The sequence below is a fragment of the Emydura macquarii genome, unplaced genomic scaffold, assembly GCF_026122565.2.
Source record: "Emydura macquarii macquarii isolate MOO-44397 ecotype Brisbane River unplaced genomic scaffold, CSIRO-AGI_Emac_v2 contig_2676, whole genome shotgun sequence".
Classification (NCBI taxonomy): Eukaryota; Metazoa; Chordata; order Testudines; family Chelidae; genus Emydura; species Emydura macquarii.
The window spans coordinates 40,841,416-40,865,482 of record NW_027132813.1 but is presented as its reverse complement, the minus strand read 5'-3'; the positions used below and the strand labels follow the sequence as shown (position 1 = coordinate 40,865,482).

The 24,067-nt window shown below is 40.8% G+C and overlaps 1 protein-coding gene across 2 annotated transcripts; it reads left to right on the top strand.

The window, feature by feature from the left end:
- Nucleotides 1-6,247: 6,247 nt before the first annotated feature.
- Nucleotides 6,248-23,684, top strand: C1D (C1D nuclear receptor corepressor). Of its 2 annotated transcripts, none has more exons than XM_067565268.1 (5): nucleotides 6,248-6,459; nucleotides 17,828-17,974; nucleotides 19,655-19,721; nucleotides 20,161-20,216; nucleotides 22,935-23,684. In XM_067565268.1, the coding sequence occupies exons 2-5, from the start codon at nucleotides 17,828-17,830 to the stop codon at nucleotides 23,109-23,111; spliced, it is 447 nt and encodes a 148-aa protein (XP_067421369.1). In that variant the 5' UTR covers nucleotides 6,248-6,459; the 3' UTR covers nucleotides 23,112-23,684. The 2 variants fall into 2 exon arrangements, with proteins under 2 accessions (XP_067421369.1, XP_067421370.1); XM_067565269.1 differs by lacking the exon at nucleotides 6,248-6,459 and adding an exon at nucleotides 6,531-6,697.
- The last annotated feature ends 383 nt before the right edge of the window (nucleotides 23,685-24,067 follow it).

Genomic DNA, 24,067 nt, shown 5'->3' with positions numbered 1-24,067 from the left:
GCAGACTTTTCCTCCCTTCTCCAGGCTGGACTTGGCTTCCTCTTGCTCCTGAGTCGTTGACTCCACATGAAGCAAGCCCAACTCATCCTGCCAGGCAGCCAGTCAGCACTAATCAGCTGGGTGCTCTTCTGTCTCAACCAATGGGTGAGACCAAACTGCCTCCAGCTACAGAGATTTGGATTCCAATGATCTCATCTGAATTTGCCTCTGAAGAGCCAGGCTGCAGTTTTTATATACAGTAAGTTTCAAAGGAACCTGTGAGCCCAGGGTATGCCAATGAGGCTGTTAGTGAGTACTTGCAAGGGTTTTCTCATGTGTTACTGCATTCGTGACTTTCTCAACCCAGTCAGGGTTTGCGATTTTTATCAGAAGATAGCTGCTCTTTTTAATCTTTGGAGAGCACAGATGTATTTACATGTTCTTCCAAGCAGATACTGAACAGGCAGAGGCTGCCTAGAGAAACACGGACTGATATTATAAACCCCAAGATATTTACTAAAATCCCAGATGGCCAATATATTTGAAAATGCAGCCAATCGTGGCAGGAAAAAATCAGCCTGTGTTACTAGAATGACAGTCATGTGCCTTTCAGAACAACTGTGCAGCATTAATGCAGTCCTGATAGGATCTTCAGGGGCACCCCTTAACTTAAGAGGAGAGATATAACAAGGCCCACCCTTCTAAACCCACTTTCTTTCAGGGCTCCCCCATGATACCTTCAATACTCAGAGGTCCTGCATCATGGCTACCATCCCTTGAAAGCCTGCCAATGCCACTCCATGCCTCAGCCAGATATATGCTGGGAGTGTTGCTCAGAAGCACCTGCTGTGCTGCTCTTGCAGTGCTGCTAGCCCTGCCCGATGGGCCTCAGAAATAAATCCAAGCTGGATCCACCATGCGCAGCGGCATGGTGTGCTGGCCTGGCTGTGCAGGGGCTCTCATGGCTGTAACCCACTAGCCAAGATATTCTTGGTACCTCAAGCAATATCTATACACCTAGGGGGGTATCACTCAGGATCACTAGTTAACATTTGTGAAGCACTCTGAATTGCCAGGGAACCCCATTCTAAGGATCATTATTAAACCACAACCAGGAGCTGCCACAATGACAATGCACCTGGCTGGGACATTGAGTTACGGGGCTTCATATAACCCCTTTCATCCCCTCCAGGCCAGGGGCAGAGGCACAGGTTGTGAGGGGTTCCCCAATTGACCCTCTCCCTTGGGGGGCAGGGCACTGAAGCACGGGGGCCCCAACTGACCCCCCCCCCCTTCTGCCAGGCATTGTACAGCCTCACACCCAGCACCCTGGTACTGAGGCCTTGGTATTCTCAGGTAAAATGGAAGGCCCAATCCAGCCAGCAGCACCCAGAGCCCAGCCCAGCCCCATAGATAGTGCGGGGAGGAGCGACTGCTCTGCATCTCATCACTGCCACCATCATCATGGTTGGCAAGGCACCTTGGCCAGGCACCAGGCCAAAGGCCCGGAGGTAGGAGTGGAGCCAGGGTGCAGGGCTGCCAGGATGGGCTCTAGAGCCAAGGCCCCAGTGGGAGTTTGGGAATGTAAAGATCTTGAGGAGGGGGCTGGGTCATGGCCTGTGGGAAGGAAGCCAAGAGGGGGCAATTGTTAGGCGTATCCAGGGGGTTGGGTGTGCTACTGGGTTGAGCTGGTGCAGGGGTTGCTGCACCCACCCTGCTCTGGGGGAGACGTACTCTGTGGAGCTTAAATTCTTATTTAAAGAATAAAAATTAGCTCATGTATCTTTTTTGGAGCATCTTCCCATGCAGACAGGATTCAGGCTGCAGTAGGTCCTCTTTATGCTACAAAAACCAGTTATGTTTCAGCGTTGTTGGAAAGGATGTTCGTGGTCCAAACAAATTTATACAATTTTTTTTTCTTGCCTATAGGAATGGGGGCGGGAGATAGCATGACCTGTTTTGGCCAGATATGGAGGTCAAAATATGGGTTCCTAACATGTTGCTTTATATCCGCAAAGAGCAGGAGGCAGGGAAGAGCTTCTTATAACATGGTTGGGCCCAAACCAGGTATTGCAACTGCTTAAAACTTATACTGTAGCTGGGAGGGCCTTTGAGTCCGTAGACAGAAACGATAGTTCTGAAAAAAGATAGTGTCAAACACAGCCACATGCCTTACACTGGGCACTGAAAACGTTTCTAAGCGGGGTTGATTAGAGCACTACAGAACTTTTAGTATGCAGCAGCAAGGTCCACACAGATGCTTAGTGTGTCATAGGCTAGTAGTGCAATGCAGATTTACACCCCAACCTACCATGAACAATGTCTACATTACAGAGGTACAGCTCCCATGCTGCAGCTGTGATGCTGTAGTGTAGGTGCTTCCTGAATCAACAGAAGGGGTTTTTCCATTAAATATAGTAATCCACCTCTCCAAGAGATGGTAACCAGATTGGTGGAAGAATTCTTCCATTAACCTAGCTGCATCCATAGTGAGGGTTAGGTTGCCCTAACTACATCACGCAGGCTGTGAAATATTTCACAGCCTTGAGCACTGTAGCTAGGTCAACCTGAGTTTTAGGTCTAGACCAGGCCTAGGTATTCCTATAGACAAGCCCTCAAATACTATAACAATGGGAGCGGCATTAAAATCCCATCACTTCTGACCCTGAAAGATCAGTAATAAGTCACATTTGTCTTGACATGCATTAGACTGACAAAGTGGTGACAAACTGTTAAGTTTTTGTCCCCACACAAAGCTATTCCAACTGGTTTCCAAGCACTCTAAAGACTGTTTGGATAATAGGTCTAAGAACCTCATCAGTCTGAACCATTTCAATCTGAATTGTTTTAGTGCCAGTTTGGATATGGACTAGCTAAAACAGTTCAGTTTGTCCTCTCACATGCCCCACAGTGCATGGGTAGCGGTCATGGGGCAGGTATACCCAGTCACCCCTTTGCGTCTCTTCTCAGGGTGGTACAACCGAATGATCCAAATGAGGGAGGTCCAGGGGGGACTGCTCTAAGATTCCAGGCAGTCCAACCTAGTAGCCTTAGGCACAATGGCCAGAATCAGTAGGCTGTCCCTAGAGTCAGGGCAGCGGGGCCTAGCCACCCACAACCATAGGGTCACCCTTCCATACACGGCAGAGAAGCCTAGCAGCACCCAGGGGTGGCAGCTGGGATAGAGGGACCTGAACCCTCCCTACTGCACCAGGTCCCAGCCCAGGGCCCTATCAGCAGCAAGTGTATCTACCACTGAGTCAGTGGGAATCCCTCCAAAACATGATGATGCTGTTCCCCGTTCCACAACCAGATCAAAGTCTAGTTCCCCTGGGCTACTTCCTATCCTGTCTTCCTGCAATGTAGTCTGCAAGCGCTCTGGTTCTCCAGGGTAGTTGGCCAGCAAAGTTCCTGATGACTCTTTCCCCTCATGGGCTTCCGTGGGCAGCCAGATATTTGCCTTAGTGTGTCCAGCCTCTGAAGTCTGGAGCTCTAACAGCTGCCTGGCAGGAGCCTCCAAAGCACATCCTCTTTCCTCCCCAGTCAGGCTAGACTAAGACAGGCTGCTCCATTGTCTGTTTTATAATGTGGTTCCAATTGGAGCATGCCCAGCAGGGGTCAGGAGGTGTGGCTTCCTCAACCCACAGTGTAAGCTTAACCTCTGCCTGTCTAGTGTGGGGCAGGTATTATCCTGTCACAGTATTTTTTCATAATTTCCCAGAAGCAAGTGCTGGGATGTGTGGGATAGTTACCAAGAGTGCATTGCATTTGTAACAGTTAGTACAGCTCTAGTCACAGATCTGTGGGCTGGGAAAGAGAGACTGGGCTTTTCAGCTACAGTCAGGGCTGGCCTTATAGAAAATGGCGCCCTTTCTTGTGTTTAAGCATATTTACTGATCCACATGCAAATAGAATTAGAATTAGTAAACAGTATATTATAGGTATGTGTTGCTCTGCCAAAATATTTCTCCCTTCTTGTAATAGATTCCTCAAAGAAAAAATATAATTACCATATTCCTCAATATTTGTACATCTCTGTTTTTTTCTCGAATGGTCATATGAGACAAGATTTGTTTTTAAATTTTTGGTGTTAGTTTTCTCTTTGTATTTCTTAGTTTCACACTTGTCTTCAGATTGTACTGCCAATATTATTTGCATATTTAATAACAAAATGATCCAATTTAAAAAAAAATTAGTTTCCTTTTTTTACTTTGTGCAGAATCAATCTTATAAGAAAGCGGGTGCAAAAAGTATTAATACACTTGTGTAATTATTTCACAGTATTATGACTGGAAACATACTATTCAAATACATTTGGAATTTTCCATTAACCATGCTCTGCATGCTGGATTTTCTTAACAGTGTGTCAATATTGTGTCACTATCATAATTAGAAATTTAGCATTCAAATACATTTGCAGTGTATGCTTATTATGGTTAGTAAAGTATGCACTGCATATTTTTCTTAACAGCATGCCAATATCATTATTAGAAAATCACCAACATCTGAAGCTGGTGCATATGTTAAACATGTAACATAGAACCCAGAAAGACTTTCTTTAGCATAAGTTTATATTTGATTGTAATCGCAAGAGCTATCTTAATACCATCTTTTACAGGAAACCCTTTAAAAATACTGTTTCTGTAAACAGTGTGTGATATAAACCTTTTCCATAAATGCTAGTAATAGTGCATTGGGATTCATGAAGGTATCATAAAACGGTCTGTAAAACACTTATTGTATACTGCCTTTAACTACACAGCAAAAAAGCTTTGATTTGGGGGGTAATCTTAGTACTGTGTATACATATGCAATTACTTATTACCAGTTCCTCTTTTTGGTTTAAATTATATGAAAGGTTTTTAAATGCTGTCTCTGTTTATCTTACGAAGCTGTGGTTGCATACTATTTTTAAAAACAAGATACAATAAAAGAATGACATCTTGGTAAAATGTATTTAACTATTTCATTAAAAAGTATAACTATGGGAGTATTAATAACATTCTAACTTGCTGCAAATGTGAATAGCAGCAGACTCTAATTCTGTGCCGTATGCTAGAGAATTATATGGCCCTCCCACTAGCACTATAAACTAGCAAGCAATTAAAGGTTCTTCCACATATAGGGACAGATTTCCTATTTTGGTATTGGTCTAAAGCGGTGATTCCTGATTATAAAGGAGGTATATGGAAGTGAGTATTTTTTCTTCCTGATCTCGTTATTTCTGAAAATGTTTGAAAGAAATCAAGCCAAGTATCTGGCTGTCCTACGCAAGGAATGACGTGGGTGACCTGTGGGGGGAAAAATAGCGTGGGGGCCAGGCAGTTAAAGATGGCATCATACTGCTCACGCCTAGAGAGGACGAGTTAGCTTGCAGGCTCAAAAAGCAGCAGCCAGCTGAGGACCTGAGTTTTTATTTCTTTTTAAACCATCGTATTTTGAAAGCCAGTCCCTGACTCTGGAGGCAGCCTGACCCATGGCTTTCAAATGCCTCAGAGCTTAGCAGGGCTGGGGGCCCACCGACCTGACCTTCCCCCATTTGTCGGGGAACACAGGTCAACAAACAGCCTCTTGGGTGTGCGCCCTGGTCCTCCCTGTGTGGGGGAGGAGCTGGGGAGTCTCTCTCAGGCCCCTCTGTCTGTCTGTCTGTCTGTGTGTGTGTGTGTGGGGGGGGAGGATGGAACACGTCTGTGTGCGCAGAACGGGGAAGTCCCTCAGGGTCACTTCTTCTGCTCAGGTCCCTGCCCCGCAGAGCACCTCGCGCCGTTTCCGCTGATTGGCTCCCTCGACCGGGCCAGGGAGGCCGGCCCCCCCCCCCTTACCATTAACGCCTTTCGCCAACCCTCGCTCAGAGTTCCCGGCCCCGCCCCGCAGCGCGCTCCTGATTGGCGGGCCCGGATTCCCCTCCTCCTAGGCCGCGCTCTCACACCGGCATGGCCTCGGCCACAGCACACATCCGCTCTTCTCGCCCAGAGCCACACGGGGACTAAGCCCCGCCCTCTCCGATTATGATTGGCCAGAGGCCCAAGGCCCACCCTAACTCACTTCCCGAGCAGCCTGGCGGACGCTCAAGCCCCACCCCGCCACCCGCAAGGCCCCGGCTTTCTTATCCGTCTGTCTTCCTTAGGGAGCCTTTCCGGATTGGCCTGAGTCACTCTGACACCGCCCCATTCGCTACATTTCTTTCTCGGATTGGCTGTGGCTCCTCAGGCCGCGCTCTGTCCCGCCCCCTCCGTGTTACGTCACGACCCAGCCCGCCGAGCTTTCATTGGCTCCTCGCTCAGTCAGTCACTCGGACAGGACACGCCACCAGCCATCTCGCCGGCGGAGGGAGTATGTTGAGGCTCCGTACGCAACGACAGAGCCCCGCCCCCTGGCCGTCCTATCAGTGCGTCATCTCTCTGCGCCCCTGTTGCGGCCTGGACCCCCGCCCTGGGCCTAGGACCCCCCCAGCGCCGGAGGGCGGGTTTTGCCAGAACGGCAAGTAACGGTTTTGGTCCCTGTACGCGCGGGGGGAGGGGGAAGAGCCGCTCTCGGAGCCTGGGGCGCAGCTCAGTCACTAACGACGGCGAGGAACCGCTTGATGAAACGGTGCCCGGGGACATGGAGCCGGCGGGGATAGGCCGCTCTTAGCCGGTTCACAGGCAGCTAGTTACCGGCCCGGAGAGCGTAACCTTCACTGGCCGCCTGCGCGAGAGCCGGCTGCGGGGCGAGCTAGGTGAGACCATCGGACTCTGCCTCCTGCTGCTGCTGCTGCTGCAGGACGCAATTCGATGTAAAGAGAGAGAGCGGGAGGGAGCCATGCTGATGCTTCGAATTGCAAAAGTAACTGCTGTGGCGAGGGTCAGGCCGCTGAATGGGCCCGTCAGGCCTCCGTGTGCCCGCTTTTAAACACGCGCGTATAAAAAGCACCCCGCCTTGGTTACATTCTTTAACATGAAAAACGTCTGCAACGCTCTTTGGATTAAAAAAAAATGAAATAAAACTGGCCTGAATCAGGAAAGAGGCTGGATACTTTAGTACTGCAGGCCCTTGGTCAAGAAAACATGAAGTATGTAGCCCAGAAGAGTGTGTTCAGGATTAGGAAAAACTTAGATATAAATGTGCTTACCAGATTTCACAGGTTTTATATCCGAAAAGTGACTTGTTTGGGTACTTTGCAGAAAGCATGCATGGCTTTCTCATAATGGTGTTCCTCTTTTCAGTGCCTATAAGATGTTTAGAATTCGTATCCTGCACATACAGGACTTGTTTTGCTGCTCATGTGAAATGACACCTTCGCCCGGTGTGCAGATGCAGTTAAAAAAGCTAACAAGATGTTCAGATGCATAAAGAATAGGATGGTGAATAATAAAAAGAATATTATAATTCCTTTATATATCAGTGGTGCGGCCTCATCTGGAATACTGTGTACCCTACTGGTTGCCTTATCTCAAAAAGGATATTGCAGAACTACTAGGTACACACACACAGCAAAAAGATGGTCTCTGCCCCCACTCAAAGTAGAGCATTATGTTAATACCATTCTGTATGCTCAGATCTAGGTTTCAAACCAGATGCATGTTATCCACAATATTATGTAGGTATTAAATATTAAAAATTGAGATAATTGTTTAACCTACTACGTTTTTTACATGCCCATGTTTTATTAAATACTTGACTTGCAGAGAGGTTAATCTTCCATTTGTTAAGGAATTCATTCGGCAAAAGTGAAAGCCATTTCCACTTTCCTCTCAAATGAGATAGCTTAGAAATATAAATAAATATTAAAGCAAACCATGAAATATACTGAAGCATCAGAGTAAAGAATATTAAAGGTTTTTTTTTCCTTTTCAGTTTGAATATCACATAGAATCTACTTACTCTATTCAGCCTAAGTCTGTGGTTTTAATTCAGCAAAGAAGAGGCAGTTATGGGCCACTAAAGTGTAAACTTCTGGATTTCTCTTTTTTGGTGTAGTGTTGGGTGGAAATGTTTGGTATTTCAAATTTGAACAAGGATAGATGGATTTAAATCAAAATTATTTAAATCACTAATTTTAATAATGATTAAATGAGCAAGCAGGAAACCTTGATTTAAATCATTAATTTTAATTGTGTTTTGCATTTGTACTTTTGAGTTATTTTCCTAAAGAGAGGTTGATTCCATTGGTTGGTGACAATTCAACTATGTCGATTTGCAGCTAAATACAGCCTCCAGACTAAATTTGAGCGGGGAGTGGACTAGGTAGTAAACATATTGGTCAGGTTTCTGACCAGGGCAGGACTGGGCAACTTCGGGATGCAAGGCAGGGAGCTGCGGTGAACTGGCTGGGACCTTCGTGAGATTCATGAGTGGTTCTGGGAGCATTCATGTAATCTAGCTGGGTGTGGAGCTTCAGATGCTGTTGGGCTGAGTGATAACAGCACTTGGAGGAGCTTAGTGCTTGTCACAGTAGCAAAGGACTGTTAGGGACAACCCAGGCGGCAGAGTTAAGGGGGCACAGTGGTACTCCAGACCCAGGTTGTACCTGGGGAAACCCATCTCACATGCATTTCTTATTTACTAGGTGATTATTTTATTTTCACAGTTTGCATCATGAGAAAGGAAAGAAATTGAAAATGCCTTTTTCATTTTTAATTGAATTCCAAATTGTCTTTATTAGTTAAATAAAAGTACCTTAAATGTGCTGGACACATGGGGGAAGTAAGTTTATCAAAACGTGTTTGCATTTAAAACTAACAGATTTATTAAACAAATGAAGTATTATTTGTGATTAGGGAATTGAACTGATTTTTTCTGGTCACCGTGTCCTTCAGGATTTTAGAACTATTAGACTTCATCCTCACATCTCATTTTTATTCGTAGATTGGAAAAGGAAAACAACCTTTCCTGCTTTTTCAACTGCCAATTGTTTTTCAACTTTGAATGAACTTGTCATTTAAAATGAACTAGTTGAACAAACTGAAATGAAAGAAATATTCTCTTTGCACCTATAGAAGAAGCTACTGCTGGTTTAGCACTTCAGCAAACTTTGGTTCCAGGTGCCTAGCCAGTGACTTCCACTAGTTCAGTGGTTTGACTTTCTTTAAAAGTTTTTGGGCAGCAAATATATATTGAATATTTTTTTATTTAATTTAAATTACTTAAATAGATTGTATTAAATTTAGGCTGTGTGATAGGCTGTCATAATTTCAAATTAATTTTAAATAGGTTAATTTTTAAAAAGAGAGAAATATTTAATTTATATTTAAAAATCTGCTTTAAATTAAAAAGAATGGATTTTTTTATTTTGAAAAATTGATTTTTCCACCTTCCTTTGAATTGTCTGTAACTTCCATTAATAAGAGTTGAAGTTGCTTGCTGTATATCAAGTAAAAGTACCTGACCCCTAATTAGATGGGTTTTCCCCCCCTCTCACATCATGACAGTTTTTCTTAAGCCTACTGGCAAGAGTTTGTATTTGTATCTAAAGTATTTACTAAAGTTGTTAAAGCACTATATATTTTCAGAGATTATTCTTAAGACATCTGTTTGTGTTCTTTCCCCCATTACCTTTTTGTGTCAGTTGCATGAGCTTCAATTCATTTTAAAAACAGTGTGTAAAAAGTTATGCTTGCTCCCCAGGAAAATCCTAACATTGCCTAATTGTAAATTAGTGATTGTTAAATTATGTACAGAATCACTTACTTTTACCTCCCTTTATAATACAATTAAATCATAGGTCAATAGATAATTTGATATAGAAAATGAATGTTTTTTAGCATTTTAAACTACTGCAGAGGGTTGCTAATTGTGATCCACTTCTCTTTTTCTTCATGGTCTTCAGATGATGAAATCTTCCCTTCTCCCTCCTTGAATTTGTGTCTTATATTTTTCTTGTCTTCTCCTGAAGAATGTGTTCCTTGCTGTGCATATATGCTACATTGATCTGGAGATCAAGCAGCATATACCTATTTTTATAGTTGGAGTTCTTATATCTACAGTAGTATTTTTGAATAACTTAGAATAATCAGGCAAATGAATTTTAATGCATTTTTGTTGATCAGCCTAAATATTACAAAATCTTCATTGCTTCCATAATACACTGACTGCCTCAATTTTGTGATTAAATATATTTGGAGAATGGGAGGGCTTTTTCAGCTACATTTGCTCAAAACAGCATATTGGGCTAGTTAGTGCAGGACAGCCTTTCAACTGAGATTTAAAAGCCATGGGCCTGTCTGCTGTATGTTGATATCAAAGCACATTTTTCATGAATAATAGTTTGCCTCTGTGTCCTTAGCCAAAATACCCCCTTTCTGCTGTGCAGAGTATCATGTGGGATGCAAACCTTCCTCTATCCCAGAAGTGACTGTATTCACAGTTGGTTTTTTTTTTTTTTTGGTGCCTTGCAATCTATTGAGATTAAAGGTGGTATAAAAATAAAATATCATCATGCATTCAACCACAAGTTCCCCTCCAGCAATATTACAGCCCCATTTATCCAACACCCATTTACCTGAAATGCTGTCTTATCCAAATTTATTATTCTCCTCCCCACTTTAAAACCCTCCTTTATGAATTGTTTACCCAATAGTTTGTTCTCCATACTATCCAGATCCTCATTTAACTGAATGTTTTATTGGTCCTGTAATGTTTTGGAAAAATGGGATTGCTGTGTTTAACTAAGAAACAAAAAAAGAGATTGAAAGTCGTCAAATCCAACAGACAAGCATATCCGGCAAAAATCCAGGAGAGGAACTAATCAAGTCTGTGATAAGTTTCTGCTTGTTCTAAAAGCGGTTGTCTGTGTGTTTCTGGTTTAATAACTGGAATGTAAAGATAGAGGAGGACAGGATTGCCCTTAGGTCTATGGAGTCATCTATGTAGTCTTATTTCCCCTTTGGTGTCATCTGTCCTGTAGGTGTGAACGTGCAGCCTGCATGTTGATTTTGGCCCCCTCCTCTCCCCCCCCCCCCCAAAAAAACAAAAAAAAACAACAAAAAACCAGTTTTGTGAAGATGCATATTTTCTAAAATAGAGTAAGTTTCTTCTTGTGGATTTAATGTTATCAAAACCATTTAAGCTGTTAACAGCTGCCTTATTGTTGGCATGCACCAGCACTGTAACAAATACTGGGTAGAGATCAGTAACACTGAAATAATAGTCCAGTGAAAAGAGAGAGGTCCCCAAACAGCAGGAGTAGGAACTTGCAAGTTCCTGTTGCAATGAACAGAAAACACGCAAGTTCAACTAATCCATTCCCATGCTGAGGTGGGGGAGCACACTTCTCCTGTTAGTGGAGAATTCTGTACACACGTTAATATGCAGCTTTGTTCTAGTGTGTGGTTAATTTTGATTGTTTGCAGTTTTCCTGTCTGTGTTGCATGACAGGGTCAACTAAATCATTAGTGACTTGGTAGTCTGGTAATCGCATAATTCTTGGTATGTGGGATACCAGTGTTAGGGAAGAAATATTTTTGGTCTGCCTCTCTTCCCCCATTCATTTCCTTTTTTCTGTCTTCTGGTTTTTTGAGATTGAGATATGGAAAAGTATGCATCCATGCTCCTTTAATAGAGGTATTTTACCTATGGCAACTACAATTAATGTAATCCTAGCAAGTTTTAATGAGCAAGAATGTTCCCCTTCGCTGTACATCTGTCTCCAGACAGATCCAGCATGCCTTCGACCTCAGCCAAAGTCTCTCCCCTAAGAGAGGGAAGACTTTGTATGACTCAGGGAAAACTCCAAAGAAGAGGCACTTGGTCTCCCACCACAAGGAGCCAGCTCCCAGAAGGCTGTGATCTCCTGCTAAGTCTACAGTGTCAGAGGCCTCAACCTCTCAGCTTAGTACTGTGAAGGTGAAGGACGCTTCCTCCGGTACCAGTGGGGCCGAGAGATCCCAGAATGCACAGCTCCAGCAGGCCCCCGATACCATTGATGACAGGGAGGCTTAGGACATATACTCCTTTAGAATGGCACCATCTACACCGCTGTGACCATTGGTGCCTTTTCACTTGGCATTGTTGGTACCCACCAAAATTGAAGTGCCAGACACCTTTGGCCCCATTGCCTATGTATTCCAGATCAACAGTACCATCCACCTCAACTGCTGCATTGGTACCAGCCCAGTTGGTTCCGCAGGATTCCTGCTACCCCAAGAACTTGTCATCTTTAGGTGAGCTGGAGTATCCACTGCTTATGGATACCAAATGACTCTCAGTACCAAGACCCTAGTTTCTGGATTACCATTGCTTCCTGGTACTGCAAGATTCTCTTCCTTTTTCTACTGGGGTTGCCCCTTTGGAGGACATTTAGGAGGATGAAGAAGGTATTCAGTCAGTCTCCTTTTTATCATTATGGGTTTGCTTCCACAGCAGTACAGGAACCCATACTTTGACAAGGATCCTTGTCCACAAAAGGGATGGTTGGATCAGTCCTGGTTACCACCCCTTCTCCAATATGGGGCCTCCCCAGTGGCCATGTTGGGATCCTTGAGTGGTGTATCGGCAGCAATTTGCCAGGCCTCTGGCTCCATTGCACAAAGAGGCTAGGGTTACACAGTCTCCTCTAACAAATACCCAACACGAGGAGACCTTGAAGAACAGGAGAGTAGGATGGATAAGGAAGCCACCTCTCAAACTCCTATTTCCTCCTCATCGCCAGACAAGGTGGTCATGCATCCACCACCATCAATGGCTGATGATTTTTGTCAATTCTAGGGCCTTGTGAAAAGGGTGTCTGACACCCTTCACATGTCTTTTGAGGAAGTTAAAGACTCACAACACAAGTTCAAGACATTCTGCAGTTGGCAAAGCCCACCTGGGTTTGCACTTCCCATTCATGAAGTGCTTCTAGATCCAGCAAAGACTGTGTGGCAAACTTTTCCACCCTCCAGCCAGCTTGCAAACAAGTGGATAAGAAATACTACGTTTCTCCCGGGGACTCAATTTTTGTTTTCCCACCAGCCACCGAATTCCTTGGTAGTGAATGCTGCAAGTCAGAGGGTAAATAACGTTATTGTAAGTCTGCCCCTTATGATAAGGACAAAAAGAGGTTAAACCTTTTTTGATGAAAGACTTACTCATTCAAAACCCCTCCAATTTCGCATCACAAACTGTCAGGTAATCATGGCCAGGTATGACTTCACTAATTACAAGAAGTTTGCAGCCTTTTATTGAACATCTTCCACAGGAGTATAGAGAACGCTTTCAGGTCATCATCATGGAGGGTCAGTTATTAGCCGGAGTCTCTCTCCAAGTCTCCTCAGATGCTGCGGACACCTCTATCATATCTATCTCCACAGTAGTTTTGTACAGGGTATCACAATTCCAGCTGTTGGGGTTCCTGAGAGAGTTTCAGAATACTGTTGAGGACCTCTCATTTGATGGTCAGAAGCTCTTCTCAGGGACTACGGATGAGTCTTTATACACAGTGAAGGACTCCAGGCTCAGTCGAGGTCTCTGGGTACATATACCCTTACAAACAAGAACATTTAGCACATCTCAAATTGTCCAGAGATCTCACCCTGCTCAGTTCTCTGGATTTCACAGAACCACCAAACCCACAAAAATTCCAGAAGAAGAGAACTCCTCACAGTCCTTCAGAGCGTATCCAGTCATCATCAAAACAACAATTTCCATAGGTTGGTTGAGGGTTCAATTTCTTCCTCACTTCTAGCTTGCAGGTTATCTTTTGTCCACCTTTCCACTTTTGGAGACTGACTTTCCCATTTCCAACAGGGTTGTCAATATATTACAACAGACAAGTGGGTCAGGATTATCCTTATACTATTGACCTGGCTGAAATAGACTTGGTATCCTTACCTGCTTCACCTGTGTGTCCAACCAGTGTTCAAGCTTCTCACCGTCCCTTTTCTCCTCTTCCAGGATGCAGGTCATGTGCTTCACCTCAAAATAGGGTCCTCTGTCTCTAAGCATGGCTCCTAGTTGGTTCACAGGATTAGAAACCACTGCTCAACCTGAGTATCACAGGTATTACTAAACTGTAGAAGGGAGTAAACTCAAATTACTTATCTTCAGAAATGTAAAAGGTTGAACCACTAGTATCACTGCTACTATCTTGTGCCTGAATTGCCATCTTGGTTTGCCTGCTGGACTTCAAGAAATCAAGGTTATCAGTAAGCTCTGTTAAGGTTTATCTGGCTCTGAGATCAGCAATTCTTTCCCCAGTAGAAGGGTTTTTTGTATTTGCTCATTCTGTGTCCTCAAGTTTTAATAAGGGTTTAGGGAACCTCTACCGCAGATTAAGGATCCTACTCCTTTTTGGGATTTCAGTCTTGTATTAATTACTTCATGGGACTTTTATTTGAACCTATGGCCACTTGCTCCTTGTTTCACTGATCTATGAAGATGGCCTTTCTAGTAGCTATCACGTCAGGCCACAGGATTGGGAAGATTGGGGCCTTGATGACTGACCCCCCATTTATGGTATTTTTTTAAGGACAAGGTCTCTTTATATCCATACCCTAAATTCTTACCTAAAGTGCTTTTGGATTTTCATCTTAACCAGACCATTCTTCTACCAGTATTTTTCACTAAACCACATAAATCTTCTTTCATACTTTAGATGTGAGATGGGCACTGGTTTTTTATCTAGCTGTGTTCAAGCAATTTTGGAAATCACCTAGACTGTCTCCATTGCAGGAAGATCCAAGGACTCCACAATCTCTACTCAGAGACTTTCAGGGTGGATCTCTGGGCATATTGTTGCATGCTATGATGCAGCTCATGCTCTGCCTTCCCAAAGGGTAACAGCGTATCTACCAGATTACAGGCAACTTCCAGAGTGTTACTCAAGAACATTCCAGTGTCTGAGAGATGCGGAGTGGCTACATGGTACATACATTTTCTAAATGCTGTGTGTTGGTTCATGTCGTCAGATCTGGTGCGGCGTTTGTTTCTCCTGTACTGTCTTCGGTCTTGGACCCAATTCCAAAGCTCTCTCCTCCCTGTAGGGAAACTGCTTAGGAGTCATCTGAAGTGGAGCACCCATAGGGACTACTCAAAGACTAAAAGAAGGTTACTCACCTTGTGCAGTACCTATGGTTCTTTGAGATGTGTGTCTCTGTGGGTGTTCCACCACCTGCCCTCCTTTTCCTCTACTTTGGATAGTTCTTTGAAGGCCATTTGGATAGAGAAGGAGCTGAGGGCAATTTTCCCACGCAGCTCTCTAGGTGCTTGGTGTGCAATACGAGGTTGTATAGAGTATGTGTGGGCCAAATGGACCCTGCTACTAATGGTAATCTCTGATCAGGGGCTCAAGAGACACTTGCACACCTGAAGTGGAGTAGTCACAGGGGAACACATTTCAAAGAATCACAGTTACTGCACAGGGTAAGTAACTTTCTATTCCTTTGGTGGTTGTTAACCAGGTTCACTTAATTAAATAGGAGAGGCCAGGACAAAATAAACCCACACAAATATAAGATTATATTGTATACAGATATTTGATACTTTATCTTTCTCTAAACAACATCCTGTGCATGCAGCTCTGTTCTCTCCTAGTAGCCTTGCAGTTGACCAAAATGTCCTGTAAACATGTGGTATCATACGTAGGGGGCTTGAACATTTTAGGATTAGTTCAGTATCATGGATGTGACCTGACACAGACCTGAGAGCTGTGAATGGCCATCATTCATCTCAATGGGGTTCTAATTCTGAAGCCTGCAGATGACCGTTCCAATGTCAACTTCAACCATTTCATGGTTGATAATTTTAACAGAAACATACTGCTACAATAACTGGGATTGTGGGCAGAATTTGGGTAGACTATCACTCCACTTGACTTCCCTCAACCTTCCTCCCATATGAACCCAGTAGGACTTAATGAATAAAAAGGAACCTTTCTCTCATAAACCACACTTTTGCCAGGAAAAGGGAAAGATCAAATCTTTCTTCTAAAACAAACTCCAGGGACTTCACAGCTGTTTGCTGTTACCTTGGATTTTCTGCCGGCCTTGTGGGTTGTTCATAGATTACACTTACAAAATACAGTTTCTCAAACTTGTGACTAGTACTATTTTCAAAATGTGGATAAGAGTTTTTCTAAGATATTTCTACCCCTTCTCTAATTCCCCCTTTTCCCACCCCGCAATCCTCCTCTTATTTTGTTTGCCAAACAGTATCTCTTGTTTATAATCGCTGATTCCTTTTTCTCTGTTACTTTTTTTCCCCCCGATAGTCTTTATTTCTACTACCCCGTTACTATTTTCAGGACACCTCGTTTCAAGTACTGTCCTATACACATAGGTGGGTGCAGCAAAAAGACACTCTCTCTCTTTCCCTGACAGTGACTGAGCTGCCTCGGAAGCCAGTGAGGAGACACCTAGCCTAGGCCAAACTTCACGGTTTCATAGTGTGTCAGTTGGTCATCTTAGCTATCACTGGAGAGGGATTAATGGTATAGATTTAGAGCCCAATCATGTCCTTGGTTCAACAGGGCCATAGTGTACTCCCAAATTCCTGCAAAACATGGGTCCAAGATACAATCCTCCAAAATGTAAGTCTGACATCCTTTTAAGGTAGAACAAGGCAACAGCTTGTTGGAAAGTTGCTCTGGGAATGACTCGGTTGTGTAGTGACGGGAATTGTTGTCTGTAGGACCCCTGTTTCATCCAGTTGAAAGGTGTATAGGGAATGAGGCAGGAGATTGAAGAAAAGATGGTGTCATGGGTAAGAAAGTTGAATGCTAACCTACAGAATTGGATTCTATCCCTGCTTGTGTCAGAGTTACTATTGGATGCTAGGCATGTCAGCTAAAGCAGACCTTTTCACAGTTTCAGGTTTCACAGCTGCTAATTGTGTGTTCTTCGTTTTCTGGATGCCTAACTTGAGTATGTGATCATGTAATTAAAGACTATCATAATGTATATGCACAGGGGGGTGAATTAAGGGCACAGACAAGCATGTCTGAGCCTAATGTATTGGAACAGTTATTCATGAAAATTCAGCTTGTAAAAACATAACTTCAGTAATGATTAGAGAAGGTCAAAACTTGGAATTTCTATTCTGTGGGAAATTTTGACACTTAAATTTGTTTTCATTCCAAATTGGAAAGAGAACAAATATATATTTTTTTTTTAAATTTCCCATTAATCAGCCATTTAAAAAATTTTCATTTTGAAAAATATTGGTTTTGGAATTTTGATTTCAAATTTACGTAACATGCATTACTACTATAGAAATGAAAAAACTTGATAGAATAAAATTCAAAATAAAACTCTGAAACAAACTTCAATATTTTCCAAAATACAAAATTTCCAAAATGCAATTTTTTTTCCCTTCAAGTTTTGTCGAAATAGCTTTTTCTGATTGAAAAACTGGACAAAAATTTTCTCATCAGCTTTAGTAATGATTCCATGGGTCTCTGTGCTCCTTCCACTCCTGTGCTGAGCAGACATGCCACATTGGGTCCACGTGTAAGGGAACTGCAGCTACATGGGACGCTCCTGCTTCCCTTGTGCAAAAAAGTTGCTGCTGCCCAGCAGCTGTGAAGGAAAAGGGGAGAGGGGTGTTGATACAGTTCTGCCTACAAAATTAATAGGGTACCTTTTCTTTAAACAAGCAAATATTTCTTTCCATTATCATTTCATGGAGCCAAATCTTTACATCACACCAATTTTGTGATATTAAAATAGTTGTGTTCATGATGACCCTTCATGCTATTCTGTACTGCATTTAGGGCGGATACTTGAAACTGTCTCATGACTAGTTATATAACTGTTGACATTACTTCTACAATGAACTAATTGACTACACACCTGTTAATCTAATATTCATGAATTCACTTTTCCCCCCATATTTTAAAATACAATCCTGCTACCCTTGGTATTTGATTAAAATGATAATTTATGTTTCTTTGTAGATGGAGATGGCAGAGGAAGATAGTAGTGGGGAAGAATACCCAAATGAAATTCATGATTATCTGTTAGCATTTGAAAAATCTGTTGGTGCTGTAGATGAGATGTTGAAGACTATGATGTCTGTTTCCAGGAGTGAGCTTCTTCAAAAGGTAAAGAATAACCCCCACCAATGTTGTTATTTATAATAGTAATTTATATTATACTAGCACTTAGGAACCACAATAAGGCATGGGGGCCTAATTGTGTTAGGCACTGTACAGACAAATAATAGACCGTCTCTGCCCCATATTTAAATTAATAATCTTTTTTACATTTATAGAACACTTCTCCCAAAGTACTTCATGAGCTATATTCATACAAAATAATACTGAAATGTAGCCACCTCTGAGGTGAAATGCATTTGTCAAATAGCACACAATAGGGGGTCAGTAGGGTCATTTAGGCCAAGGATGTTAGGATTTATTCCGACCTTATGAAAAGGGCCATGGGGTATTAAGGGTCCACCAAGAGCAGAGAGAGGAGCCATTTCTCCATAGTTTTATGTGAAATACTTCACATAGTAAACTTCATGGTTCTCAATTTGTATATCTAGGAAGAATGAAAGGATGAGTTGACTCTGGAATTTCAACTTTTGGTTCCAAGGAATCTAGGCATGCAGAACCTGATGCTTAGTCCACTATCCTATCCCTTCCAGCAGTATTATGAGCACATCTAAGGGAGTCTATAAAACATACTTCTCAGCTTGCAAGGTGTTCTGCCAGAGGAATTCATATAAGCATCTATATATTTTTTATGCTTAAAACTCAATTTGTAATTTTTCTTTGCGGCAAAAAAGCTCATACATAAGGGAATTTGTTCATTTCTAAAGATTATAACATGAATAAATTATGAAGAAATCAGTCCTGACAACACCAGTCCTTTGACAGTATCCATGTTAGAGCTGGTGATCTGTATGATGATGTTACCAGTATTTCTGGAAATCCTATAGGACTAAAACAATAAATTGACTTTGACAGTCCAAAAAAAAAATCTCATTACACTTCTTCCTTTAGTGTACAGCCTGAAGTATGCCGACATGCCTTGAACACACGATCTGATGTTTGTGTTCAATGTTCATTGATTGCCTGTGGCATACTAATTTTCTATTATAACTTTAAATGGATTTCAATAAGTTTTTCTTGCATTCTAAAATTCTGTACTGTTATTTTGAAAAAAAACTTGGTGATGAAATGTGAGTTTTATCCTCAGAGGTGGACATAGCAGGTGCTCAGTACTTCTCAGCAGCCAGCTCCATCACCTTTTATTAGCCTGTGGCATTTAATATTAGACTGGATAAAAAATGAATAAATATAAAGCAGGGAACAATCCTGCAGAGAGATGTGTAGATGACTTAGGCATGGTCTACACACAGTTTTTGTCTGATGTAACTATTTCGGTTAGGGGTGTGATTTCTCTCCCAAAATTGTTAAATCAGTACAGTCCTTAGCTGCTTTATACCAATATAGCGTATTCCCTTTCCCTTGTGGGTAGAAGCCATCCTGATATAACACACTAAATGGTTTGTACTACTTTAACTATCCCAGTAAATTTAAAGCAGTACATTTTTTGTATGTATAGACAAGCCCCTGGAAGATATTTTCCATCTCGAGTTTCTGTGATAAAAGTTCTCCTGGTAGCTAAATTGCCTGTATTAATAGCATATTTAAGTACAATTTGATGCAGAACCATGCACCATTGTTTCCTTGTTACAAATATGTTCACATGGAATTATATTGTGTATATTACTGAAAGCTACTATGCATACAAATCATGTTTTTTTTTCTTTTTAGTTGGACCCTCTTGAACAAGCAAAATTGGATTTGGTTTCTGCATACACGTTAAATTCAATGTTTTGGAGTAAGTATGCTTTAGGAGGGTGATAAGAGGAAGGAGAGTTTATGGTGGCCATTTTAACACTTTCTTGATGGCTGCAAATTTTAAATCAAATTCTATAGTCCTATATCTAACAAATATTCTTTCAGTTATTCTAGGAACCCATGTTTACTATTGTCCTTAAATCAGGACAAGTGATGCTGAAATTAAAATTGGTAGTTACGTAGGCTAGCCACAGATATGTAAATGAGGTTGTTGGGGTTTTTTTTGGCAGCCTCTTCTGTCCTTTTTGGTTAACCATATTAGATTGGTACTGGAGTACTTGATTAGAATATTTTACAATCAAATATTTAAACAGGGCAGTTAGGCTCTAGTCCTGCAAATGATCACGTGGGCATATATTCATCTATATTATATCATTCCTGCTTTTATGTTTAACAGAATACCATTTTTCTTCTTGCAGTATACCTGGCCACTCAAGGAATCAATCCCAAGGAACATCCAGTGAAACAAGAGCTGGTAAGGTTCCTATACAAAACGCATTTGCAAAGTCACACTTGCCCAGGGCTAGTAATTCTTATATAATTTTTTAAAACTACATTTAAAAATATCATTTCAGTCGCCATGCATTGGTGTATGGATGGTGTATTGATATGGATGGCGTTGTATAACTGTTGATATAACCTCCTTAGCTCTCCAAATTAAGAAAGTCAAGATATTTTTAGTTCAAAACAGTATCGTCTGTTGAAAGCAAAGTTTTCAAGCCTGGTGAAATTGGAAAAGCAGAATAAGATAAATGGTGTCATCCTGTCTTCCCTTTCCCCCACCTTTTGTTTAAGAATTGGATTCTGAGCAGACCAGCTTTTCACTTATATCTATTTAATGGAAAAATGTTATATGTCTACTAATAATTTATAGCTTCCAGTATGGTGTTTTTTCCTATAAATAGTTGGAATCATGTTAATCTCCGAGGCTGCCTTTTCTTACTCTTGTATGACTAAAAGTATAGTGTGGTTGATTTACTAGCAAAGACGGGAAAGATGGCCCCCCCCTTTCCAGTTCCTCCATTAATTCATTTTCTCAGCAGTAAAGAATCCAGTTCAGCAACAAAGCTAAAAGCTTTTTTGGCACCAGTTGTATGTGTACTGTCCAGTAATTCTGCATTAGTGACATATTTACAGCCTATAATAAATCTTTTAGGTTTGTCTTTATATTCCATTTAGATACATGAGTACAGTATGTAAGGTCTGCTATCTTGGAAATTCTGCTGACTTCAAAAATCAAATCATTTAGCTTGAAGAAAAAATAGAAATAAAAATGTATGATTGCTCATTTGAATTGCCTATGTAAATAAGAATAATAGATCTCTGCTATATGAATATATTTTACTTATATTAATATTAGAATACATATATAAAGGTAATTCTACATAATCAAGGTAATAGTATTTATGCTTGAAGAATACAGAAAATTACTCTTACTATCAAGAGAATATGTTCTGTTTTTAATTTGGATTTTGCAGTCTGTAGTGCATCATGGAAAAAAATTGGATCACTAACATACAGTTACTGGTACAATTACCATCGGTCGCAGAAAATCTGCTAAAAGGGCAGTCTTTAGTTTGCAAAGAATCCACTAGAGTTTGAACAGAGATGAAATATTTTATTCTGCTGTATATTATGGGAATGCATGATGTTCCTTATGCTTTGTTCTCACTAATCTTTATTTTAATAGTACTGTTAGTGATTCAGTTTCTGCTCCCTATTACACTGTAATTGGTACAAAGCATTGCACTATTTTAATCCCTTAAAAAATATACAGCATAAAAATCTAAAGCAACTGATGTACTGATATTTACTTCACAGTTGCTGATAGTTTTAGTAGAAACTAGATTATCATTATCTAGTTTCTCATCTAGTTTCTTTTTACAAGTACCAATATGAATGAATAAATGTCTTTCTTCTGAGAGTAATGTGATGTTCTTATCACTCATGTGGAAAGGGCAATCAGAAACAGTCACTCTCCTGCCATTTGTTTTGTCTTTAGAATTGTGCTCAACATGTACTTATAGGTAATACATGGGGATTCAAATGATATTAATGAAACTTATTCAGACTATCAGAGTTCATTTCTCCTGTCACCTTGTTCAGATGCTTCTGTCAACTCCTTTTTTCCTTTGCTGATATGTGTAGGGTTGCCATCTGTTCTGATTAGCAATTTCAATCATACTAGAGAAATACTACAACATATCATGAATTCATACCCTGTAAAGTGTAACCAGCTAAAGCTTCACCTTTTTACATGGGAATATTTGCCAACATTTTCAGAGATCAATTAGAGATGTGGGTGCTGATCATCTTTCCAAAAAAAAGGTCAATGATTTAGGTGTCTGACTTTAGATACCCAAAGTAGAAAATTTTGGCCATGCATGTATGACACACACATGGTATGTTGATATATTATATGTATTATCTGTACACAAAATGTACATATTTTATTTCATGTCTGTATAATTCAGGGAATGTGTAAAGTGCTATTTAAGGGCTGTTCATTAACTATTTATCTAAGGTCTCATGGGATGCCTGTGAAAGAGCTGTCAATTGAACTAGATCTTCTTAGTGCCACAGGACTATCCTTCCTCTATGTGTATTTGTATAAAATATACATCACAGAATATTGAGTTTCTTTAAAAAAAAATTTAAAAAATCATGCTTTTTTTGTTTTTTGTTGGACAAATTAATATATTGGAGATAGTGGATTTTGTAGTTGAGATTTCTTTATATATTTCAACAGATATATATTTTATATTATAATGCACATATGGCTTAATTTTGTAGGCTTTACTTGGGCAAAATTCCTATTGCCTTCAGTGGCTGTATGACCTTTTTAAGGAATTGAAAGAGTAGGCCTCTAGGTTGTAATACCATTAGACAAGGTTCTATGGGAATGAGGACCATACATCTACCTAGATATATAAAATGGTTGAAGTTGTACCTCTAATGGCAGACCTCATACAGTTACTGGTACAATTAGCATCGGTTGCAGAAAATCTGCTAAAAGGGCAATCTTTAGTTTGAAAAGAATCCGCTAGAGTTTGAACAGAGATGAAATATTTTATTCTGCTGTATATTATGGGAATGCATGATGTTCCTTATGCTTTGTTTTCACTCATTTTTATTTTAATAGCACGTCTTCACAGAATAATATCAGGTGTGCTTTTTATTTAATATCTTGCAGGAGAGAATCAGAACATACATGAACAGAGTCAAAGAAATAACAGACAAGAAAAAGGCGTCCAAACTGGATAAAGGAGCTGCAGCAAGATTTGTAAGAAATGCATTATGGGAACCAACACCTGAAAATGAGCCTAAATTGAAAACTTCTGCTAAGGCAAAAAAGAGAAAAATGAACTAGTTTTTATTTTCCTTTTGATTTTATTTATGTATATCAGCTAGGGAGACAACTAGAAAATTATTTTTTTAAAATGTATTTTGTACATGTTTTGCATGACATAAACAATGTGTTATAACAACAATTTGGTGAACTAAGCTTTAGCAAAGACCTAAACTGTAGGGCCATGTTTTGACCTGCACAGTTTCAACTGAGCTCAATACACATATATATCTGAAAGTGAAATTTGGTCCTTGGAGATTAGCTTTAAAGCTTGACTCTCTAAATGAGAACGAACTAATCATTTTTGCTAGTTCTTTGTAATAATATGCTAATTCATGATTTGCTTCTAATTCTAATAATTTTTACTGTAATTGAGTGGTTGGAACTGTATTTTCTTAGTTATGCTAAATTTAATCTCTGAATAGTCGGACAGTCACAAGCAATGGACATCTAGTCTTTAGTCTGTGTGTTGTTTATGTAGGAACCACTGGTTTTCAAGTACATCTTTGTATATAATGCTCTACAAATGTAACATAATATCCCTTTGTATTGCTTGTATTAAATATACATGATGCCGCCTTTTCAATCTCTTAACTTGAATAAGTGCTGTTTATGGTCTTTTAATATTTCCATGGCCTTTAAGTATGGATGAGAGCTTTTAGTGCTAACACTGCAAGATGGACAGGTTAGCTTGGCTGTATTCTGAGAACAGTGGGATTATGGGTCACCCTTCACTATTCTCTTGGACGCTGTGTTGAAAGTATTCTCTAGTACAGCAAAAAGTATTGAAATACTGGGCAAATACCCTGTTATATGTAAACTTTGATGAATTTGTACTCTTTTAGCAAGGCTGTGTATTCTTAATCTGTTGGGAATTTGTTCAGGAGAACCTTATTAGTTCATGTTTCAGTAAACTGCAAACGCACAAATTAATAATACAAATTTGTTTTTGGTTTTTTTGGTGGGGGAAGGTTTGC